The sequence below is a fragment of the Chenopodium quinoa genome, unplaced genomic scaffold (genome assembly GCF_001683475.1).
Source record: "Chenopodium quinoa cultivar QQ74 unplaced genomic scaffold, ASM168347v1, whole genome shotgun sequence".
Classification (NCBI taxonomy): Eukaryota; Viridiplantae; Streptophyta; class Magnoliopsida; order Caryophyllales; family Amaranthaceae; genus Chenopodium; species Chenopodium quinoa.
This window is the reverse complement of record NW_018745684.1, coordinates 6,771,955-6,793,482: the sequence shown is the minus strand read 5'-3', so window position 1 is coordinate 6,793,482 and position 21,528 is coordinate 6,771,955. Positions and strand designations below refer to the sequence as shown.

The window sequence follows — 21,528 nt, the reverse complement described above, 5'->3', positions numbered from 1 at the left end:
GTCTTTCATATCAAACTCCTCGTTGAGGTGGGTTAAGTGCTCTGGTGATAACAGTTCATTTAGAATATAATTATGGAAATATTTTCTTCAGTTTATGGGTTTATTGATCTTGTTCTCATGCTTCTGGAACTTTGTTTTTTAGAGAACTGGAATTAAGAAGATTATGTATTTGGTGGAAGGTGATCCTAATGCTTGTGAAGGAGCTGACAGCATTAAAACAGCGTAAGAATTTATTCTCCTATATGCTTTATGAACTGTTTTACTCACTGGTTGTTGATGTGCTGAAATAGTCTATCATTTTTTTTTCTTATTTTACTTGACTGTAATATTCTGGAGGTAATACTTCCCATGTTAAACTGTGAAATATCTATGCAATTGCTTACAATAGTTTCCTATTTGTGGTCTTTTTCAGTTGCTTTACTACAGAGATTTTGGAGGAATTTGACGTGCAAAGAACAACAAGCCTGGTTGACACTATTCACCGATATGGCCTTTTAACTCTGGCAGTTCCTGATCACTATAAACTGATTTCATCAGATGAAAAATGCAAAACCGCGGGTGTCTGTCCTAAATATAATCGGTTTATCAAAAATTGTGAAGATGCTGATAAGTTGACAGTTGGTGAAGCTTTTGACATACAGCTAATGCAGCTGGGCTTGGCTGTAACTCAAGATCTTTTTTTATTTCTAATTCAGAAGTTATGATTTCCTCTGCAACTTAGACTATCAATATTATCAACTGAGCTGCCTTTCCCTACCTGAAATTAATTGTATGGTTTTGCAGGTTGTTCAGGTGACTGAGGATGTTGCCATGGCTGTCTTGGAATGTTATCCAACTCTCTGTTCTCTCGCTCATGCGTATGCTGCTTTAGTGAGTACTTTTCCTTTGTTGTTGGTTTCGGTTGGTTGTGATATATATTCGATTATGTTGTTCATGATATATTCTAGTCAAATCGATCAACATAATCAATTGCATACATGTTATGAGTAGTTTATCGTCACCATCACTTAACACTGATTTATGATATAGTGATACGCCTGAATTACTTAAATTAATGATTAATGCCATACGCTTGTTAATGAGTTACTTTCGCCTTTTTATGTTTCGGAAGGATGAGGATACTCTTGCTCAGGAAACGTTGCTGGTGAAGAAAAGTGAGGGTGCAGTCAGTGCTGTTGCTAGTAAAAATATCTTCCACTTTGTGTGGGCGGGATAGTTGGTACCTCCTTTTGATACAAACAAATACTGGGACAGTTCAAGCTTACTTTGATTCGTACCTATTGAAGCTCAATGTCAAGAGAAGTCTGTCAAGTAATATATATTCCATTTATTATACTTGTATTACTTCCCTTGCAATCTCTTAGGTATGAATGTATGATGAATGGAAGCTAATATTTCCCTTTTTTTTTTTTGAAATGTAACAAAACTTTAAAACATTATCTAAGGAGATAAGCTATTGCGATTAGTCTATTATGGACCCTGGTCTAGCTAAAATAGCTGGACCACACTTTACAAAATTAACACTTAGTATAAAAACTAGTGTGCCCTGGGTGATGCATTGGTTTTTTTTTTTTTTTTTTTTTTTTTTTTAAGACATTGGGGTTTTCTAATTTGTATTTGTTTGATTTGATAATCATGTTTGATTGTTTTATCTTACTGTTTTGATAATTATCTTGAAATTTTCAAATTTGAAAAAAATACTTCCTCCGTTTCGAATTAGATGACACGTTTGACTTTTAACACTATTAACAAACACTATTTGACTACTTTTTGTGATTAATAGATAAGAAATTATATAATCATGTGGAATTTTGTTGGAATCCCTTTAATGTGTGTATTTTCAAAATATCAATTTTTTTTATAATTTTTACTTATTGCTAATTATAGATATTTACGATTGAATTTATGCATTGGCAAGCATGATAAAAGAAACGTGTCATTTGATTTTGGAACGGAGGAAGTATGTATTAGGAGAACCATATTCAATATTGTCTATTATGATTCAAAAACTATTGACTACTCTCTCTATCCCTAAATTTTTGCCCCATTGCAAAAATTTGGGTCAAATTTTATAAACTTTGACCATAAAATACTCTTAATCTATAAGTGATAATATAACCATGTGAGATCTTGTTGGATACGTCTCATTATACATTTTATTGATATTTAGTTTTTATAATCTTTACACGTGTGAAAATGGAGTTATAACCGTTTTAAGAAGCTTGTTGAAAACCGCAAAAAGTCAAATGAGGCAAAAAATTAGGGACGGAGGGAGTATTTAAGTATTTAACAAAAAAAATAAAGTTATTATTTTTCATCAAATCGAAAAACAATACGAAGTTTTTCAAACTTTAAAATTAAGTTGTTAAATCGTCTTATGATAGTTACTTAATGGGAACATATAGTACAATAAACACTAATCATTTTATCCAAGCTAACTATAATTTTGTTGGATAAAATAGCACATAATTAGATAGCTAATAAAGTGGTAAGACTTGTGACTTATTACTTGTTTGTTGTCATGAGTTCAAGTCTTTGCAAAAGCATTTTTTAGTTGTCAATTATGTATTAAGAACGCTTTTTAACATATTATGTTTTTTGGTGGAACCTTTTAATATATTACATAAAAAAAAGGAACATTTATAATAAAAATTGAAATTTTAGTATATTAAAAATGAACATGATTATCACACAATCATATAATAGCTAGACCATGCCCTATAAAAATGTACATTCGCTGAATATATATATATATATATATATATGAATACGTTAAAAAAATGTACATGTAAAAAAATGACCATTTAGTAATAAAAAATGAACATGATAATACAATCATAGAACAGATAAATCATGTCCTACAAAATGAGCATTTAATAAAAAAACAAATATGAATTTGTCAGAAAAAAAAAATGAACATTTAGAAATAAAAAAAATGAACACGTAAAACGAACAATTTAGTAAAAAAAAAATGAATCCGTTGAAAAATTGAACATTTAGTGATAAAAAAATAAGCATGTACAAAAATAAACATTCAGTATACTTCCTCTGTTTTTCTTCTATTGCACCATTACGACTTTTACACTATTCACATAATCTTCTTTTCCATTTTTTGTAATTTATCCGTAAGGAAATATATAGTCATGTGGGATCAAGTTAGACTCATCTCAAAAGCAACTTTTCAAATATTAATTTTTATAATTTTAACAAAAGTATAATTAAAGATATTAATAGCCAAAATAATGTATTGGCAAGCGTAAAATCACTCATGGTGCAATAAAAAAAAAGAACGGATGAAGAATTAAAAATGAGTATAATTACCATACAATCATTGAATAGATGGACAACACCTTTTTTACTAAAATAAATATGAACTTGTCAAAAAAAAAATATTTAGAAATAAAAAAATGAACACGTTAAAAATGAACACATAAAAAACAATAAACATTTGGTAATATTAAAGGTGAACTTGATTATCATATATTCATACTGGTTCAAATTCAATATATATAATTATTAACAAAAAAAAAAAAAATTGTTTAAAAAATTTTCATTTTGTCCTAATTGTTCATTTATAATAAGTTGTATGATCATTTTTAATGTACTAAGTATTCATTTTGTCCTAATTGTTCATTTTTAAAGTACTACATGTTCATTATTTTTACAGGAGTCATACAAAAATTCAATTTTAATTATTCTAACTCTAAAAATTTGAATATCCACCTTAAATATAATTCTGGTACTTTATAGAGAAAATAATTATAGAAAGTTTGTTAGAGGCTATGGTTACATCAACAAGCCTTTGACTCAACTCTTGAAGAAAGGTGAATTTAAGTGGAACACTAGTGCTCAGGTGGCTTTTGAAACTCTAAAATCTGCTTTAAGCACAGCTCCAGTACTTACTTTGCCAAATTCAAAGCCCTTTGAAGTGGAAACTGATGCTTCTAATGTGGGAATTGGTGCAAGCTGGTCATCCTTTGGCATTTTTAAGTAAAGCTTTGGGTCCTAGGTGGCAAAAACTTTCTGTTTATGAGAAGGAGCTTTTGGCTGTTGTAACTGCAGTTCAGAAATGGGAACAATACTTAATTGGGAAACATTTTGTAATTAAGACTGATCAGAAAAGTCTTATATGGTTGCTACAACAGAAAATCTCAACCCCATTTCAGCAACTTTGGTTATCCAAGTTAATGGGATTTAACTAAGATATTTTGTATAGAAGTGGAAATGAGAATGCAGTTGCAGATGCTTTGTCAAGGGTTTCTGGTTTTGAAGTTTTATGCTTAGCTCTCACTGTCCTGGATTCAAATTTAGCTCAGAAGCTTTAGGACAGTTATGAGTTAGATGTAAACACGTTATGAGTTAGATGTAAACACTGCAAGGATTTTCCAGAATGTTCAACTTGGGCAAACTATTAATCATTATGCTGTAACTGATGGTTTTCTTAGAAGGAATGGCAAGCTTGTTGTTGGACCAGATGATGTCTGAACTACACTCATTTGAGCAGAGTGGTCATTCTGGAAGAGATGCTATTGGAAAGGATTGACTACATTTGTGACAAATTTTGTGTGGAATTGTTTCGTATGCCAATCAAGCATGTAATACCCCGTATTTTTGAAAGGTATTTTTCTAATTTAAAGAGTACTTTAGTCTCGTATTTTTGACGTATTACCTAAATTAATTATTTTCCTAAAGAGTATTTTAGTTTTGGAGCCAAAATGATATTTAAATTTTGGCGCCTAAATCATTATTTTACAAAACTAATTAAATTGGATAGTCCAATAAATGAAACTATTTTATACTTATGTTATAAATAGTATTTTTGATTTCTCAAAATTAAATAGCTAAACCGAAATTATATTAATTCGGTAGATTAATTAAATTGTATTTTATGTTTTCATAGAATAAAAATTTAAATTGTTTTAATATCTTTCCAAATTAATTATTTTCATGAAATATATTTTTAAAGAATTAATTTTCAGATTTTATATAATAAAAATCTGATTTAATTAATTATTATAAGTCAAATTTTCGGCCACACCAATTATTTAATAAAAATCTGATTTTATTCTTTCAAGTATTAATTTTCACAAAATAAATTTTATTGGATTATTAATTTTAGGCAAATAAATTATTTTACAAAATCCATAAATTAACATAAAGGGACCGAAATTATTGAGCAATATTAAGCTCAATATTTTCGGCCACTCATGAATTTTCTAAATGATTTTAATTTATTTTATTAAAAATAAAAATCCTTTAAAATTCCTTATTTCTACTCTTAAATCTAAAATTTATTTGATCTTATTCTATACTTGCACTCCAAGCTCAAAACCTACTAAACAAAATTTCATGATCAAATAAAATCTAATATCCTTCCATACATTTAAAACCCTAATTTCTATTCTTTAAAATTTCCATAAATTATACAACCCTAAATTGCTATAAACTCATCACCTAAACACCTATAAATACCCCCTCATACCTCTCATATTATTCACACCAAAAACTCAATTCCCTTCTTTTCTTTTACTCTTCTTTTCCCTCAAACTTTTCCTATTTTTCTTTTCCTCTTTTCTAAAAGAAAATCTGCCCGTATATCTTTGGAGCCAATTATTGGGCACTTATGGTCAGTTTTTGGATTTTTCTATTTCACAAAAAATTATTCCTCTCAAAAAATCCTTGAGGTTAGGTTCAAGAATCACTCAATTCGGAGTTATATCAAAGGAGTTATGATCTCTGCAAGTTCTGCCTATCCTTTCCGACGCAAATTCAATTTCCTTTAATCCTATTCCTTTATTTTCTTCATGGTTAGTTTTCTAAAATATAATTACCTATTTCACAGTTATAATTTTATATTAAAGTATTATTTTTAAAAGAGTTTTATAGTCCATGCACATTAGATTTGGGTTTATGTCTAAAGATGTTGTGATAACCGTATGGTTATGTTAATTGCAAGGTGTATTCGTGATTGAACTTTGAAAGTGCGAAGTGTTGATTGATATTCGGAAATAAGGTACGTTATGTGGTTTTATACCTACGAAAGTTGTCCATGAAATTGTATCTTATTATGTTCCTTATAAAATTATGTTTCATGATGGTTTGAATTAATGATTTTTGGTTAATCAAAATAGACTTTGAATTATGATTAAAATTATTAAAAAGGATTGGATTAAAATTTATTTATAGGTTTCTTAATATTCAAGAATGATGGATTTTTAAAAGGTGCTTTTAAGTAAATCAATCGATATGGTTATGAATCCCACTTAGGGAATGGTTTAGAGAAGACTGTGGACTTTGCATGACCTAGTCTTTCCTCAAGATTGGCCTTTGTTCATAAAGTAAACAACTTGGGGGGTGTGCACACTTAGTGAGGAATTGGTTTTGGAACATAATCGATTGAGTTTTAAACTTGTCTTGAAAGCATTGAATTGGAAAAGCTCTTACATGAGTATGGCATTGGAATTCTTTGAATTAAACCAAAATGATTTAAATTATGTTTTACTTATCTTACACATAATCTACTTAGCATAATTTGCTAATACGTACTTTTGTTTTGGCTTTGCCCTGTTTACCATTTATGGTAAGCAGGTGAACTTTTCAGGTGGAAGTTAATTGATGCATACGGGAGTCCACGGGAATTTCACCTACCTTAGGAAAAGTTTGACTTTGTTTTGTGTCAAAAATTATGAACAAGTTTATTTAAAGTTTTATTAATAAGAATAAAGAATTTTCCGCTGCAAAATTATTTTTAAAGTATAAGCCTTGCGTTATCACGCGGCAGTAATACGCCCAAGTCTATCTTTACGGCATTTATACGTATTTTCTACGTATTCCGTAGAGGGAGATTTGGGGGTGTTACAAAGCAAAACTGAGGATGTGGCCACACCTGGATTGCTTCAGCCACTTCCTATTCCTCATGAAGTATGGACTGATATATCTATGGATTTTATAGGTGGATTACCAAATGCTCCTGGGAAGACAATCATTTTTGTGGTTGTGGACAGATTTAGTAAGTATGCACACTTCATGGCCATGTCTCACCCTTACACAGTAGTTGATGTGGCTCGGATTTATTTGGATCATGCTTTCAGGCTTCATGGTTGGCCAAGGTCCATTGTCAGTGATAGGGATGCTGTATTTCTCAGCAATTTTTGGAAGGCCTTATTTGAGTTACAAGGCACTGAACTATTGCTTTCTTCAGCTTACCATCCTCAAACTGATGGTCAAACTGAAAGGGTTAATAGATGTCTTGAAACTTATCTTAGGTGTATGACTAGTGAGTGCCCTAAGAATTGGTGTAGGTGGTTACCTCTATAGTTGAGCGGTGGTACAATGCTACCTTTCATACCTCTGCCTAGGCTACCCCATATGAAATAGTGTATTGTCAACCCCCTCAAATTCACCTTCCCTATTTACCAAGAGAATCAAAGGTTGATGCAGTTTACAGATCTTTACAGAAGAAAGAAGAAATGATACAGAGGGTGAAATTTCATTTGAGAAGGGCACATGACAGAATGAAAGCTCAGGCTAACAAAAAGAGAAGTGACAGGAAGTTTGCATTAGGGAGTTGAGTTGGTTGAAGCTTCAAGCTTATAGATGGAAATCTGTTAAAGGGTATTCTAAAGAAAAGTTGTCATCAAGATATTATGGCCCTTTCAGATTATTGAAGCCATAGGATGTGTTGCTTACAAATTGAAGCTTCCTCAAGATGCTCAAATTCATCATGTTTTCCATGTTTCCCAGCTAAAGAAGTTTCAGGGAATTATTTTTACAATCATACACATTCCTAGTTGGCTCCATGGAACCTGAAGCTATATTAGAAAGAAGGATTGTCAAGCATCACAATCAGACAACAGTGCAATACTTGGTCAGGTGGAAGAATTGTCCTGTTACGAAGCAACTTGGGCGTTTGCTGAGGAATTTGAAAACCGATTTCCAGCTTTTGATGTGTCAACTTGAGGACAAGTTGTGTTAACAGGGGAGCATTGTAATAGGAGTTAGTTAAGGAAAGCTGAGTCAGCATAATTTGTTACAATTTTATAGAAGTTGTTAGTTTGTTAGAGATTTTTTCTTAGATATTTTGTTATTACAAGCTTTTAATAGCAAATTCATTCATTCATTTAAGTGAAATAAAATCTTCTCTCTTCCTAGTTTTTCTCACTGCAAAACCGTGTATTCTTCTCAATTCAACGATGGAGTTTCTTTATTGAATTTTCTAATTTCATAATGAATTGAAGTGAGATTCCAGTATACAACTTGTATACTGTTACGTCATAACGATATAAATTTTCAAAATATCAATTTTCATAAATTTTACTTATCGGTGATTAAAGATATTAATGATTAAATTTTTAAATCGACAAATGTGATTAAAGAAACGTGTCAACTAAAGTGACAAACACATTAATGGTTAAAAATCTTTGTTACTTCGTATTATAAAATCATGAGAAAACAGATAATGCCACGAATCATATAGACATGTCAGAATGAATTTTTCACACGCAACAATCTCAACAAGGACAATGACTAGAGATGGCAATGGATCGGATTCGGATCGGGTAGAGCTTCACCCGCATCCATCCATTATTCTAATTGCTCCATCCACATCCATCCATCACCCGCTTCACCCATCATCCATATCCGTCCGTCCATCATCCGCGGATGAAACGGGTGGAGCGGATGACAAATGGATGAGTATTAAAGTGAAAAAAAAAACTCACATAAACACTAATTTTCGGTTATTTATACAATTTTTTTTATTTTATTAATAAAAACAAAAACAATAACAACATATTGTTTGAATAATTAATTTGCAACAAAAAAAACAAGTAATTTTCTTGCACATTTCATATTTTATTATTAAAATTCTTGGATTAAAAATTTTATATATGTTAAACGGGTGGGTGGATGGTTAGTGAGTGAAAAAAGTATCATCCACATCCGATCCGATCCGTCATCCGCTTCTCATCCATTTAATTCAGGTTCTCGTCCATTTATTTAAAACGGGTGGAGCGAGTTAGTGGATATCCACTTAATATTGTCATCCTTAACGGTGACCGTCAAAACTCAAAACTTAAACCCCCTTTTTTTTTTTTTTTTTTCTTTTTAATTTAATAAAATTAAACTAAAACCCTCCCTCTCTTTCTCTCCACTCTCCAAACTCCACGCTTCATACTCAACTACAGTATATTCTCTCTCTTCTCAATCTTCCTCTCTTTCTCTTTCTCTCTCTCCATTTTTTTGCAGTCACTTTCTCATTTTTTGTGCAGTTCGTCTCACCATTTTTCATTTCTAATCTTGTAAGTTCATCTTAATTTGTTTTAAGTTATTTGTTAATTTCGTTTATTTGATTTTTAATTTGCTGTCAGTTTCACATTTTGCGCTAATTTTGTTTAATTATCATTTTCTTTGTTGCTGTATATGTTGTGTAATTTTCTCATGAATTGGTATGTAATTTTAGGAGAAATTTATTAAGTTCTATATTTATTTATTCATTTGATCAAAGATCATATGTTATTTATGGCTATGAAATTATGAGCTGCAATCCATTTTTCAATTTAGGAAAAAATAATACCAAGTACAAAGTAGTATTCATTTTTAACTTTGTTGAAGAAAAATGATTGAGACATAATAATGTGGCCTCTGTTACTAATGTTCCGTACTCTAACTGTATTTTACTGGTGTTCGGCTCAATTCGATGAATTTGCGAAAATTATAAAAAAAAAAAATATATGATTTTGATTGTAATTGGACTGTCGGAAGTAGCCATATTGATGTCGGTGTGTGTGGCGTGGGTACTTGAGATGAAATGAAGAGATTTAGCTATTAAAAGTGAATGAAAATGGCTTCCTTATTGATCTAAATGTAACCAATTTATCAAATCCCATAACTTTCCACTTCCCCCATTTTACTTTGTCAACCAAACAAGGCCTAATTATTTTGGAATGAAGGAAGCAATACTATTTTGTATTTACTTTCCCTTTAATATTAAATGTGAATCTTTAAAATACAGTTCTTGGGATTTTGGAGTGATTGGCTCTATGATAAGAAAAATCACTTGTATATTAGTACCTCTACCCCCTCTCTGGGAAAATAGATTATCAATCACTAACTAACATATGATGCTTGATTGACACAATACACTATATTTTCCAGAAAACAAAATCTAGTGCATAGAAATCAAATGCTACTCCTAATCATGATGGGCAATTAGCCAATCATGTCCTTAGATTATTGCATAAAGGATTGGGGTAACAGTGGCAATGTAAGGGCTTTTTACTTAAGAAAACATCTTGTTCTAATTTTTTTTTTTTTTTTTTTTTTTCTTTAATTTTTGGCAACAATTCCTTTTAAGACATTTGATAAAGAAACATTACCTTTTCTATTAAAAAATGCTCTAATTTGATCTTCAATCGATCATTGTATGTCCTTAAATTGCCCACCGAGGGATAGTAATATAGTATTGCCACCATTTGTCCTTTGGTTGACTAATTGTGTGAATACTATGGTCAAAGTAAGTTTTTTTTTTTTTTTTTTTTTTTTTTTTTTTTTTTTTTTTTTTTTTTTTTTTTTTTTTGCTTAGAGAGTTAAGAGGTAGTGTCTAATAAGATAGATTTATGCAATAATAGATACCTTGGGAAATTTATTTACTGGCCCTATGCTCTTGCAAATCCCGTTTGGTGGAGATTTTTTTTATTTTTGCCAATTTCTTTAGCAATCCCTTGATTTTGCTTATGTACATGTGTATACTAACTGTGATTACATCACACCCATGCATAAATGGCTAATTTTCTAATGTAAATTAGTATAATAACTAACCTACCCCTAATTAAATAATAAACCCTGCTATATCCATTGCCTGACAATTATAGTGGCCAAAAAAATTCTACCAAATTTGATATTTCCCAAAAATCTTTGTAGTTGCTGCCTTCAAAAAAGTGTTATATATTCTGTATTTCTTGACAATTGTCCTGTTCTTTTTTGTTATTGCTGTGTTCTATAATCTCTATACTCTATGTGGATGACTGCACGACACGAACATTATTTATATATCAAATATGATAGTTTGAAATGGTTATGATCTCTTTGGAAACACAAACAAGAAAAGAATCTAAATGGAGGACATGTCCTATTTAGCATAACTAAGATATGAATGCATCATATGAAGCTGTATAATTTCTTTCTTTTCATTATCAGCGAACAAAATTACTCTTTCACCTCTCTGCATTGGTATACTTTTGCCGGACCTTCATAATGGCGATAGTGACCAAATTGCTTTGAATGCAGGCTTGGAAAGCGTGAATGTGGTTTCTTCTGGGTGAAGGCAGGATATCTTGCTAATGGCAGCTAGAATTCTAGTGAGAAGGAAAAAATGTCTTGTAGATTACTTAAATGTCCAACTACGGTCTATCCAGATTTACCAGAATGTTAGCCCAGACCAGTCCAGTCAGTATTTTAATTTTCGAAGTTCAAGCTCTACTGCAAACAATGTTTCTTCAAGGACAAATCATGTGAATGAGGGAAATGCATTTTCATTTTCTAATCCTAAAAGCCATGTTACAGACTTTTCTGCACAAGAAGTGTATAGGTCTACATATTATGTAATTAGGTCACCTGCTTATCAATATGATAGACAGAAAAATGGGATGCCAACTTCTATTGCATTGAAGTTACAATCCATACGTCATGCCTCCACTGCCACAGCTGGACAACCAGAGTATGATGATGATGAAAACGAAGAAGTTGCTGCTAAGAAGAGAAAGGATGCATCTGCAGAGGAATGTGATCAAGCTGTAGTCGGCTTGAGTAGTGCCAAAGCAAAAGTAAAATCTAAATTGCAGGATTCACAAAAGAGTGCAAAGAGTGTTCTGCATAGAGTTTGGGCAACACTTTTGGGATTAGGTCCTGCTATGAAAGCTATAGCTTCCATGAGCAGGTTAGTTGGCTTTTGTAATAGTTAGGTGATACTCTTGCTATCTTTATAGGGCTATAAATGTTATTAGTTGATATTTGATGAGCCATCGCTATGGCTATTGAAAGGCATGAATGCTCATCTTTTATATGATTCTGGATGCAGGGAGGATTGGGCTAAAAAAATGTTTCATTGGAATGATGTTGTCAAATCAACCGCGCGTCATTATTGGTTGGGCTGCAAACTGTTGTGGGCAGATGTGCGAATTAGTTCAAGGTTGCTCCTTAAACTTGCTGGTGGAAAAAGTCTTTCTCGAAGGGAAAGACAACAGCTTACAAGGACAACAGCAGACATTTTTCGACTTGTTCCCCTTGCAGTTTTTGTCATTGTCCCATTCATGGAGTTTTTACTGCCAGTGTTTTTAAAGTTTTTTCCAAACATGCTTCCATCCACCTTCCAAGACAAGATGAGAGAGCAGGTTTGCTGTTCAGAATTAATTTTAGATATTAAACTTTTCCTTTTATGTTTTGAATACATTGAAATTGTATTTAGGTCTTATGATTTTAAGTGATTGATAAAGATGGATAGTCAGTGTACTGGTTGTTTTATTTTTCCTTGATCATGTTATGTACTAATATAAATTAACTCCGCTTCATATGTTTGTGATGATTTATGAGGTCATTATCTATACTGCATACCACTCCATATAGACAAAAAGGCTTGAAAATTTTGATCACGCACCTTTCACCTCTTTATCTGCAGCACATCATGAAATACGATTCCCCAATGTCTGGAAACAAGTCTCCAGCTTAGGGTTATTGGAAGGAGAGAGGGGGGGGGGGGGTGGGGGTGTCAAATGAACAATACACCTGTAGAGAGGTTATTTCATAAGGTCCTTGATCTGATGCTAACTACTTTTTACATTTAACGGATAGGAGTGCAAATTGAATGAACTTAATCATCTTTTGTAGAGAAAGGGTTATTATTATAATTGTTTATTTATTTTTTATATTTTTAATGCAACAGCACAAATAGAAATTATGCACTTGGCTATCCCTAAAAAAGGGTATATGCACTTGACCAAACCCTATCCTTTTTAGCTGGCTATAACTTCAAATGTGTTGCGTATGCAGATTAGATCCAGTCCTATTCTTGTTATAGTATCATCTTTGTTGGAAGCTATATGATGTATTGATCTAAGATATGGGTTTCATGGCTATTGAAGAGATTTCTATTAAATCAATACTTGTCTGAGTTCATCAAACCATGTCCAAGAAAACTTGATTCTACTGCCAGATATTAGATAGGTGGTGTTCTCCAAATGATGACATACCTGGGGTGGTTATTTTATTCATAAAAGGTTATTGGAAAATCTTGTCAAGGATAGTGATTGTGTAAATATCTATGTGGTATCTCATAGTGCACTTTACATTATTACTAGCATAATATCTTCATTAACAATGGATGCCATCTTATAGGATGCCTTAAAGCGAAGACTAATTGCAAGAATAGAATATGCAAAGTTTCTTCAGGACACTGTCACGCAAATGTCCAAAGAAGTGCAAAATTCACACAGTGGAGAGATGAAGAAAACAGCTGAAGACCTTGATGAGTTTTTGAACAAAGTAGGTTGATGTTATTTTGAGTTTTTTTTTTTAATTTTTTTTATTTCTTTGCTCTTGGTGTTCATCTTGTATTGAGGCAAATAAATGCTGTTTTAGGTTAGAAAAGGTGATAGTGTCTCAAATGAAGAAATATTGGGCTTTGCAAAGCTATTCAATGATGAACTCACCCTTGATAATATCAGCAGGTTCATTTCTTTCCTCTGGTGCAATCTGTGTAGCTGTTATCAGTATTGACAGTCATTTTTTGTGCAACCCCTGCCTAGTGTTGTTTCCTTCCTCACTATTGATGCAGTTATACTAATCAAGGCTATTAATGCATTTCTGATTTTCTGTTTTCAGGCCACGATTAGTGAACATGTGTAAATATATGGGAATCAGTCCTTTTGGTACAGATGCATATTTGCGTTACAATCTTCGTGATAAGCTGAAGCGGTAAGTTTAATTTTCACCATTGTCATGGCTGAAGTGAGCTATTAGATAGACTTGCATGGGGACAATAAGTTTCGAAATTGATTCTCCATCCGTTTCATAATAATCGCAATAGTAGGGCTTGCACAAAGGTTTAGGAAATTTATAGGGTAGGGAATAGAGATCATAGGGTGAATTTATAATATAAAGTATAGTCGGTACATTTAATTGTTAGCTGGAGAGAGAGATAATAGAAAAAGTAGTATAAGTGGGGTAAGAAGGATACAGATGTATTAAAATATTTATGCAAGTGGGGTTAGTGGGAGAGAGAAATAATAAAATAGTGGCGGATCCTTATCAAATTAGGAAGTGTTGCAATTATTATACTACATAACATCTAAACATATGAAGTATAGTTGAACACTATTGAAAATAGGATAAAAAAATAAAAAATTCCTTGAAATTACTTCATATTAAAATATACATGAACAAATGATGATCTTCTCTTTCGTATGTATGAGAAGGGCATCGCCGAGGATAAAGAGCAAAATGTAAAAATAAATATACAATAACTATAATTATAAGACACATTTTTGGATCCATTCTTTGATGATTGCACTATATGAGGTTTGACAGCATTCACGCATTCCCCTTTACCATCTTTTGTGATTTATACATAAGGAAAACTTTAATCATTTGGCAGATTTTTTCATATTCATCTCAATATATACTTTCAACATGTCAAACATTTTACTAAAAGATACTCCTCCCATCTTTAATTTCTTCATATTTTGATTGTACATGTTTGCTAATGCATATCTTTGACTGTTGATATCTTTCATTGCGTTATAGTAAAAATTATAAAAATTTGATATTCTTAAAGCATTCATTGAGACGAATCAAACAAGACTCTACTTGACTATATTTTTTTCCTATTTATTGGGAATAATTTATAGCGTTAATGAAATGAACTATGTTACTCGAACTCTTCATTTTACCTCTACTACTCGTGTCTGATCCTCGACACACCGACATATCACTTGATTTTGGGCAAAAATCATGGAAACTTTCACAGTTTAGCCGAGTGAGACACTTGGATAAATTCCCTTGACGGACACTAGTATCCGAGTCCATGTAACATAGGATATGAAATGTGCATTGACAAGCAAGAAATTCCAAATGGTGCATTTGTAAAAAAACGTAGGGAGTCTGAATTTCCAATGTAATTAAAAAATGAAAAAAATAAAAAGTGCAAAAATAGTATGCAAATTTATAGATTAAATTGTGAAAGATATAATTAGAAATGAGGTTATTCGCAAGAACGTAGGGGTGGCGGGCATTGCTAACAAACTGAGGGAAAATCACCTGCGTTGGTTTGGACATGTAAGATGGAGACCTGAAGATGCACCGGTACGAAGAGTGGGACCATGGAGGGGTTAAACGAGGGAGAGGGAGACTGAAAATGACTTGGTTAGAAGGAGTTAGGAAGGATATGAAGTATATGGATTTGCATTAGGATGAGGTATTTGATCGTAAGGGATGGAGGAGGAAGATTTATGTCGATGACCACACGGAATAATCAGTTTTGGTTCATGTATCTGACCTCACTTATGGGATTAAGGCTTTGATCAATTGATTGATGTCTAATTATAGAATGTGTTGTGTTGATCAATTGATTTGTGTTGTGTTGTGTATTGATGTCTAATTAACAACCCCCCCCCCCCTCCCACAAAGGCACTAGGGCATGCTAATGTCTATTTTATCTGGATAATGTATAATTTATCTGTCTACACATGCTTTGGCAGGAATCAAACATCAGATGAGTAAATTTACAAATTTGAAGATGATTGTTTACAAGATTAATAGCATATCATGATGATAAAATTTCAAAAAGAGTAGAATGTGCATTCATATGTATTGTGTGTATGTGAAAGGAACGTTTTAATAAATCAGAAGTCCACTTTTGCTGAAACATCGCTTCTCTAAAATTTCATTGCCAGAATGAGTCAATGTTACATTAATATAGTGAAGGGTTTTTTTACTTGTACTCATGTTTTTTGTTTTCCTTGTTCGCTGGTTAAATTGCAACCACAGAATTAAAGCTGATGATAGGTTGATTCAAGCAGAGGGTATTGAGTCACTTTCAGAAGCTGAACTTCGTGAAGAATGTAGAGAACGTGGCATGCTTGGAATAGTTTCAGTGGAGGAAATGCGCCAGCTGGTATGCTTTTTCTCATATCACTTCCAAATGTTTCTTTAAACATCAATTTGTAAGTGATTGACTTGGTGTGAGTAATGTAATTGTTTGGTGGTTTGGCTCCGAAAATAACATTTTTTGATATTGTGAATGAATAATGTTCCTTAATAGGCCTCACTCTGTGGGCATATCTGAGCAATTCTTCCCGTTACGTTTACAGAATTTTACTCATGGAGTGGTTTTGATAAATAAAAGCTTTTATGTTGTTTGGTGAGATTCCATTATACTGCTTTGATTTTGTGGGTGATGCTCTTTTCGAAGAGAAGCTGACCAGAAGATATGTTTTCATTAGAAAATTCAATCTTTATCACAATACTGTACCTGTCACTCTTTGACTTCACACTAATCAACCTTTGTCATAATTCATTGCATCACATATAAATCCTATAATTTTAGCCAGTATAGATATTTCATCTAATAGCAACCCCAATGGCCGGGAAAATGTTGCTTGCAAACATATAAAGATCTTAAGCAAGTAGCTACACTGTTACACATATTGTTAATTAGCTTTGGCAAACGAATTTGTTTTGTGGAGCAAATTAGCTTGGTAATTTAATTGACATTATTTAAATTTAAAAAAAAAAAGTTAAATTGACAAATAGTCCATTAGAGCAAAAAGTAGCACAAGGCATACTAAAGCAATGGAGTTCCTGCTGCACCTGAGTGCACCTATTTGAAGGGCGCAGTGTATAAACATCTAAAAAAGTTGAGTGAAGTGTGCCGCATGTATGCCCCTTTGAATGCATCGCCTAGTGCAAAAAAAAGTGCTCTGCCCTAAATTCCTAATTGCCTGGCGCCTAGGCGCGCTATTTTTATTCACAATACTATGTGGCCAATGTATAAAAAACACAAGGCGCTATAGCAAGGTCCTGCTGCACCTAGGTGCGCCTCGGCTTAGTACCTTAGGCACTCTTTTTTATACGATGGACATGGCAAGCTATAAGGTGAATTAGCCAACCATTGGAGTTGCTCTAAGAGCATTCCCAACCTTGGTAAAAGATTTTATACCATCCTTCTTTCTCTACCACTTCCTGACTCCTCCACATCATCTATATCATCCCATGTTTTCTTTGCATCACACTGCATCCCACTCATGAATATTAAAGAAAGTTACCTATCTTTCTCTTTCCTATGTTTCCTCTCTCCTACAATAAATTAGTTTTTGTTTCAAAATATGTCAATATGAGTGTCTATTTAAAGCTCTAAAAAATCATTAAGCATTGTGTTTAATTTTTTTTTATAATTTTATATTTTAAAGAAATACTGTAGCTGTTAAAAGTAAAATACAATAGTAATTTTTTTGTGGATCAAGGCATGGTATATACCATCTTGTGGTATAATCTCATTTATGCCTTTGGTGGAGTTACGTGGTATGGATTTTTACCATTTTTCCATCTCGTGTTGCTCTAATTGTGCTACTGATTTTTTAGTTTTTAGTAGAAATTACCTCAAAAATAATGATTATAATAAAGGGTTATTAACTTCTGTCTGCAGCTTCGCGACTGGCTGGATCTGTCCCTCAATCACTCTGTCCCGTCTTCCTTGTTAATCCTTTCCAGGTAGCGTACTCTAACATATGGATGTGTGTGAAGTATGATTAGAAAGCTTTGTGAAACTTAAAGGTACATGAAATCATCATCCTCCTTTTTTTTTTTTTTTTTTTTTTTTTTTTGGTGCTAGCAGGGCTTTTATGGTGTCCGGAAAGCTGAAGCCTGAAGAGGTTGTGCAGGCAACTTTGTCTTCTCTTCCAGATGAGGTTGTAGATACCATTGGTGTCACATCTTTGCCCTCTGAAGATTCTGTTTCGGAGAGGAGGAGGAAATTGGAATACCTGAAGATGCAGGAGGAGCTAATTAAGGTGTTGACTCTCTGTTATGCTCATTCAATCCCTCCTCCCTCTAAGTCCTGCATATCATTTTGCAAAAATTTGCTTTGTACGACTTCTGATAGCATCCTTAAAATATTTTGAACTATGGTTAAACTGAAACCTCATTCTGGGGGGGGGGGGGGGGGGTTGTGGAGATTATGGTCATTCTCTTTCTTTTCACCTTGGTATTCGATGATAGATTTTGCTTTATCTGATTAACTCACAGGATGAAGAAGAAAGGAACGAAGAAGATGCCGAGACCAAAGGCTCTGCAAAGGATGACAGAGATATTGCATTGAAAGAGATGAACATCACAACAGCAAGAGAATCACAAGAACAAGCAAGAACAAGAGCAGCCGAAAAACAAGAACAGCTCTGTGAACTCAGTCGTGCATTGGCTGTTTTGGCTTCTGCTTCTGTATGATAATCCTAAAAACTTTGTTTTACAGTCATGTAAGCTGTTAAATGGACTAATCTGAATTGATACTGAGTACATTTGTATTAACTTTGCAGTCAGTTAGCGGGGAACGTGAGGAGTTCCTGAGGCTTGTCAACAAAGAGGTATGCGCTATAGTATTATACAATGTACATTGATCATATATATCATGAAGGTGCTAATTCTAATTTTGGTTTTCTTCATTTATCATGAGCTTTATTATGTGAAAATTATTTTTTCTTGATATTTTATTTTGGTGAAGGGAGAGTGGGTCCAAGAACGGCATAAGTACTCTCTATGCTTTTCCGTTCGTCGCTGTCACTTGCTTCACACTCCCGTCGGAAGACACATAAAGTTTTGCTAAATTAAAAGAGAGTAGAATGCTTATAATTATAAAGATTACTTTGTAGTGCTTGAGAGAAGGACAAGTGAGTTTTCTTGATGTATGTACAGATGCTTATAATTCCTAGAGGTTTCTACGCACTTCTTTACAAATTCTGGTCTAGGCTCTCCTAGGTACATGCTTCCGGAATTCCCCATACAATTCCTAGCCTCTAAGTATTTACAGTTGGGTTCCCAAGGACTCTAAAACCTAATGGAGAGCATCGATGCACTTAGTCATTTATCCGGGATTCGACGAAATAGTAGCTCAACCATTATCCTCATTGGCCCAAATAATGGTGGACCCTCAAGTTTTAGCCCAATATTGAAGCTCGTCTAGGCCCGTTATTATGTTACCGTCATTTGAGTGTTCAGAAGAAAGATATGCGAATTCCAAAATATAATTTCCCCCTATCGAAGGAAGTCAATGAGTGCTCCCTATGTTGCTATACCCACACACCCAATGATACATGGGGACTATGAGTCAGACCATGGCATCTCACTCTCTATTTATTTTATGTTTGTGTGACTGAGCTCCGCAATCATTTTTCTTTGGGGTTCTTTGTTTCTTTGGCTTGATTTTGGTATTTTAAAATCATCAAATGTATATATCATGTACATAGTATGGGCTATGTTTGAGATTTATTTCATTACTCGAAGTTGGAACTTTGATATCTTGTGATTAACTTGACAGCTGAAGTTAGATGCCTAATATTTACTAGCTATCGTGAAGATTATTTGGGTCAGATTTATACTGCTTGCGTATTGATTTGTGAGCATGTTTATTTGCCCTAAACACATGCTCTCTGGTGGTGGCATCTTTGCTTTCCCTTTCCCTCAATCTGCCATCAAAAAAGAGGAAAAGGAGCATTGCTAGATTTAAATGACATTATATGCTTCTATGCTCTATTACTGGGTTTTAGTGTGACCAAGTTGCTGCTGCTGAATTGTACTTGAAACATATTCTTGGAAATCGAGCAAACTGAATATTGAAAATCACCTCCAAGACACTGAACTCTTCTGTGCAAAATTCTCGTTTCTTTTTAATCTTGATTCATTTCTGGTGTTTGGTATTCACTGATCCTTTTAGATAGATCTGTATAATACCATGGTTGAGAAAGAGGGTACTGACGGTGAAGCAGATGCTCTGAAAGCGTATAAAGCTGCTCGAGAAGAAAGTGACCATGCTGCTGAAGTAGCTGTTCGGGACAAGGCTTCATCAGCTCTCATAGATCAGGTAAGTTTGGATATTCTATAGATTCATGATCCAATGTTGAGATCTTTTAGCATAAACCCACTTTTAAGTTTGTCCTGTTCATGCTGGTAGGTTGATGAGATGCTTCAGAAACTGGAAAAAGAAATTGATGATGTGGATGCCAAAATAGGTGATCGCTGGCAGCTGCTTGACAGGTGAATTAGTTGCTAAGTAAATGCTTTGGATATTATAATTTGCAAGTAGATAACAAAAGAGTTCATGTAAATAATATATGTATATAAACTCTTGGTAGCCATAATGAAATAAGTGGATGAATGTGATGTCTTGTTGGCTTCTTTCTATGTAAGTTGTTTGAAGATTCTTAAAATGAGTACAGGATTACATTTCAAGGTTTTGCAGCTAATAAATTGATAGTTGGAGATGGATAGAAATTGATGCCATTATCTGCAAGTCTCACTATGATGAGCACTTTTTCTGCACAGGGACTTTGACGGGAAAGTGACACCTGAGGAAGTGGCTGCTGCTGCTATGTACTTGAAGCACAGATTTGGCAAGGAGGGTGTAGAAGATTTAATTAGCTACCTTGCAAAGGATAGAGGTATATTATTAAGCAAAGCGAGACAATCTATTTTAATACACATTGTCTTTAATTATTAGACGGGTAATGTGTCTGAAGATTTGTGCCCCGAATTTTTTCTGATGGCTAATGCACTGTCTCAAGTTACATATCTGTACTTGCTAAACAATGATAAAGCTAATGAAAAAAATTTGTATAACTGATGTTGCACCAGATGGAAAGATTTTTGTTGAAGACATTGTCAGATTGGGCCGCCGAGCTGAGGATGACAACACAACTGAGTTAGAGAGACGAGACTGATATCAAGGCTTGCCTTTACCTTTTTATATTGATGCTCTAGTTTCCCCCATCCTATAGGTTTCCATTTAATAAACCACAAGTATTAGTAGTAGATTAACCCCCAATATAGAAATTGGAGCTCCCGCATCTGTTTTAAAATGGTGCTGGTGTTGCTCTGTTTATATAGGCCGGTGTTGCTCTGTCTATATAGGCACTACACCTGGTCTTACAATCCCAGTAGTTTGTAAGAATTGTAAGTTTGTATCTCTCAACTAATATGATCCTTAAATTTATTTCCTTGTTCGTTTGGCATTGTTGTGGTTTTCTGTTTTTTTTCTTTAAAGTCATATGATATATGTCACGTAATGAATAAAAAATTAGTCAATCTTTTGAGAGTACCTCTGCTGGTATCATTGCAGCAATAGCCGACACTTAATTAGTACTTTTTTTTTTCCAATCACTGTTACCTATCATTTTTTTTCTTTGTAAATTTTTTCATTTTACCTTAATTGATAATGTAAAATGTCTATTTTTGATGTATCGAATATGTAGTTTACTAAAAATGAAGGAT

At 33.3% G+C, this 21,528-nt stretch overlaps 1 protein-coding gene across 3 annotated transcripts; it reads left to right on the top strand.

Moving 5' to 3' along the window:
* Nucleotides 1-8,945: 8,945 nt before the first annotated feature.
* LOC110718273 (mitochondrial proton/calcium exchanger protein-like) lies at nt 8,946-21,260 on the top strand. 3 transcript variants are annotated; one of them, XM_021897111.1, is made up of 15 exons: nt 8,946-9,299; nt 11,287-11,935; nt 12,077-12,389; nt 13,390-13,536; nt 13,633-13,721; nt 13,876-13,968; nt 16,039-16,165; nt 17,696-17,760; nt 17,885-18,059; nt 18,295-18,486; nt 18,582-18,629; nt 19,976-20,122; nt 20,213-20,295; nt 20,584-20,699; nt 20,893-20,978. In XM_021897111.1, exons 2-15 carry the CDS (start codon nt 11,340-11,342, stop codon nt 20,976-20,978), a joined length of 2,277 nt encoding a protein of 758 aa, XP_021752803.1. In that variant the 5' UTR covers nt 8,946-9,299; nt 11,287-11,339. The 3 variants fall into 3 exon arrangements, 2 of the variants coding, with proteins under 2 accessions (XP_021752803.1, XP_021752802.1); XM_021897110.1 differs by lacking the exon at nt 8,946-9,299 and having other exon boundaries at nt 11,340-11,935; nt 20,893-21,260; XR_002510887.1 differs by lacking the exons at nt 20,584-20,699; nt 20,893-20,978 and having other exon boundaries at nt 19,980-20,122.
* Nucleotides 21,261-21,528: the final 268 nt, after the last annotated feature.

Coding starts and splice junctions, on each gene's coding strand:
- LOC110718273 (XM_021897110.1), top strand. CDS start 11,340: ATGGCAGCTAGAATTCTAGTGAGAAGGAAAAAATGTCTTGTAGATTAC. Junction 18,630..19,975: donor TGAGGCTTGTCAACAAAGAG/GTATGCGCTATA, acceptor TGATCCTTTTAG/ATAGATCTGTATAATACCAT. Junction 20,700..20,892: donor CTACCTTGCAAAGGATAGAG/GTATATTATTAA, acceptor ATGTTGCACCAG/ATGGAAAGATTTTTGTTGAA.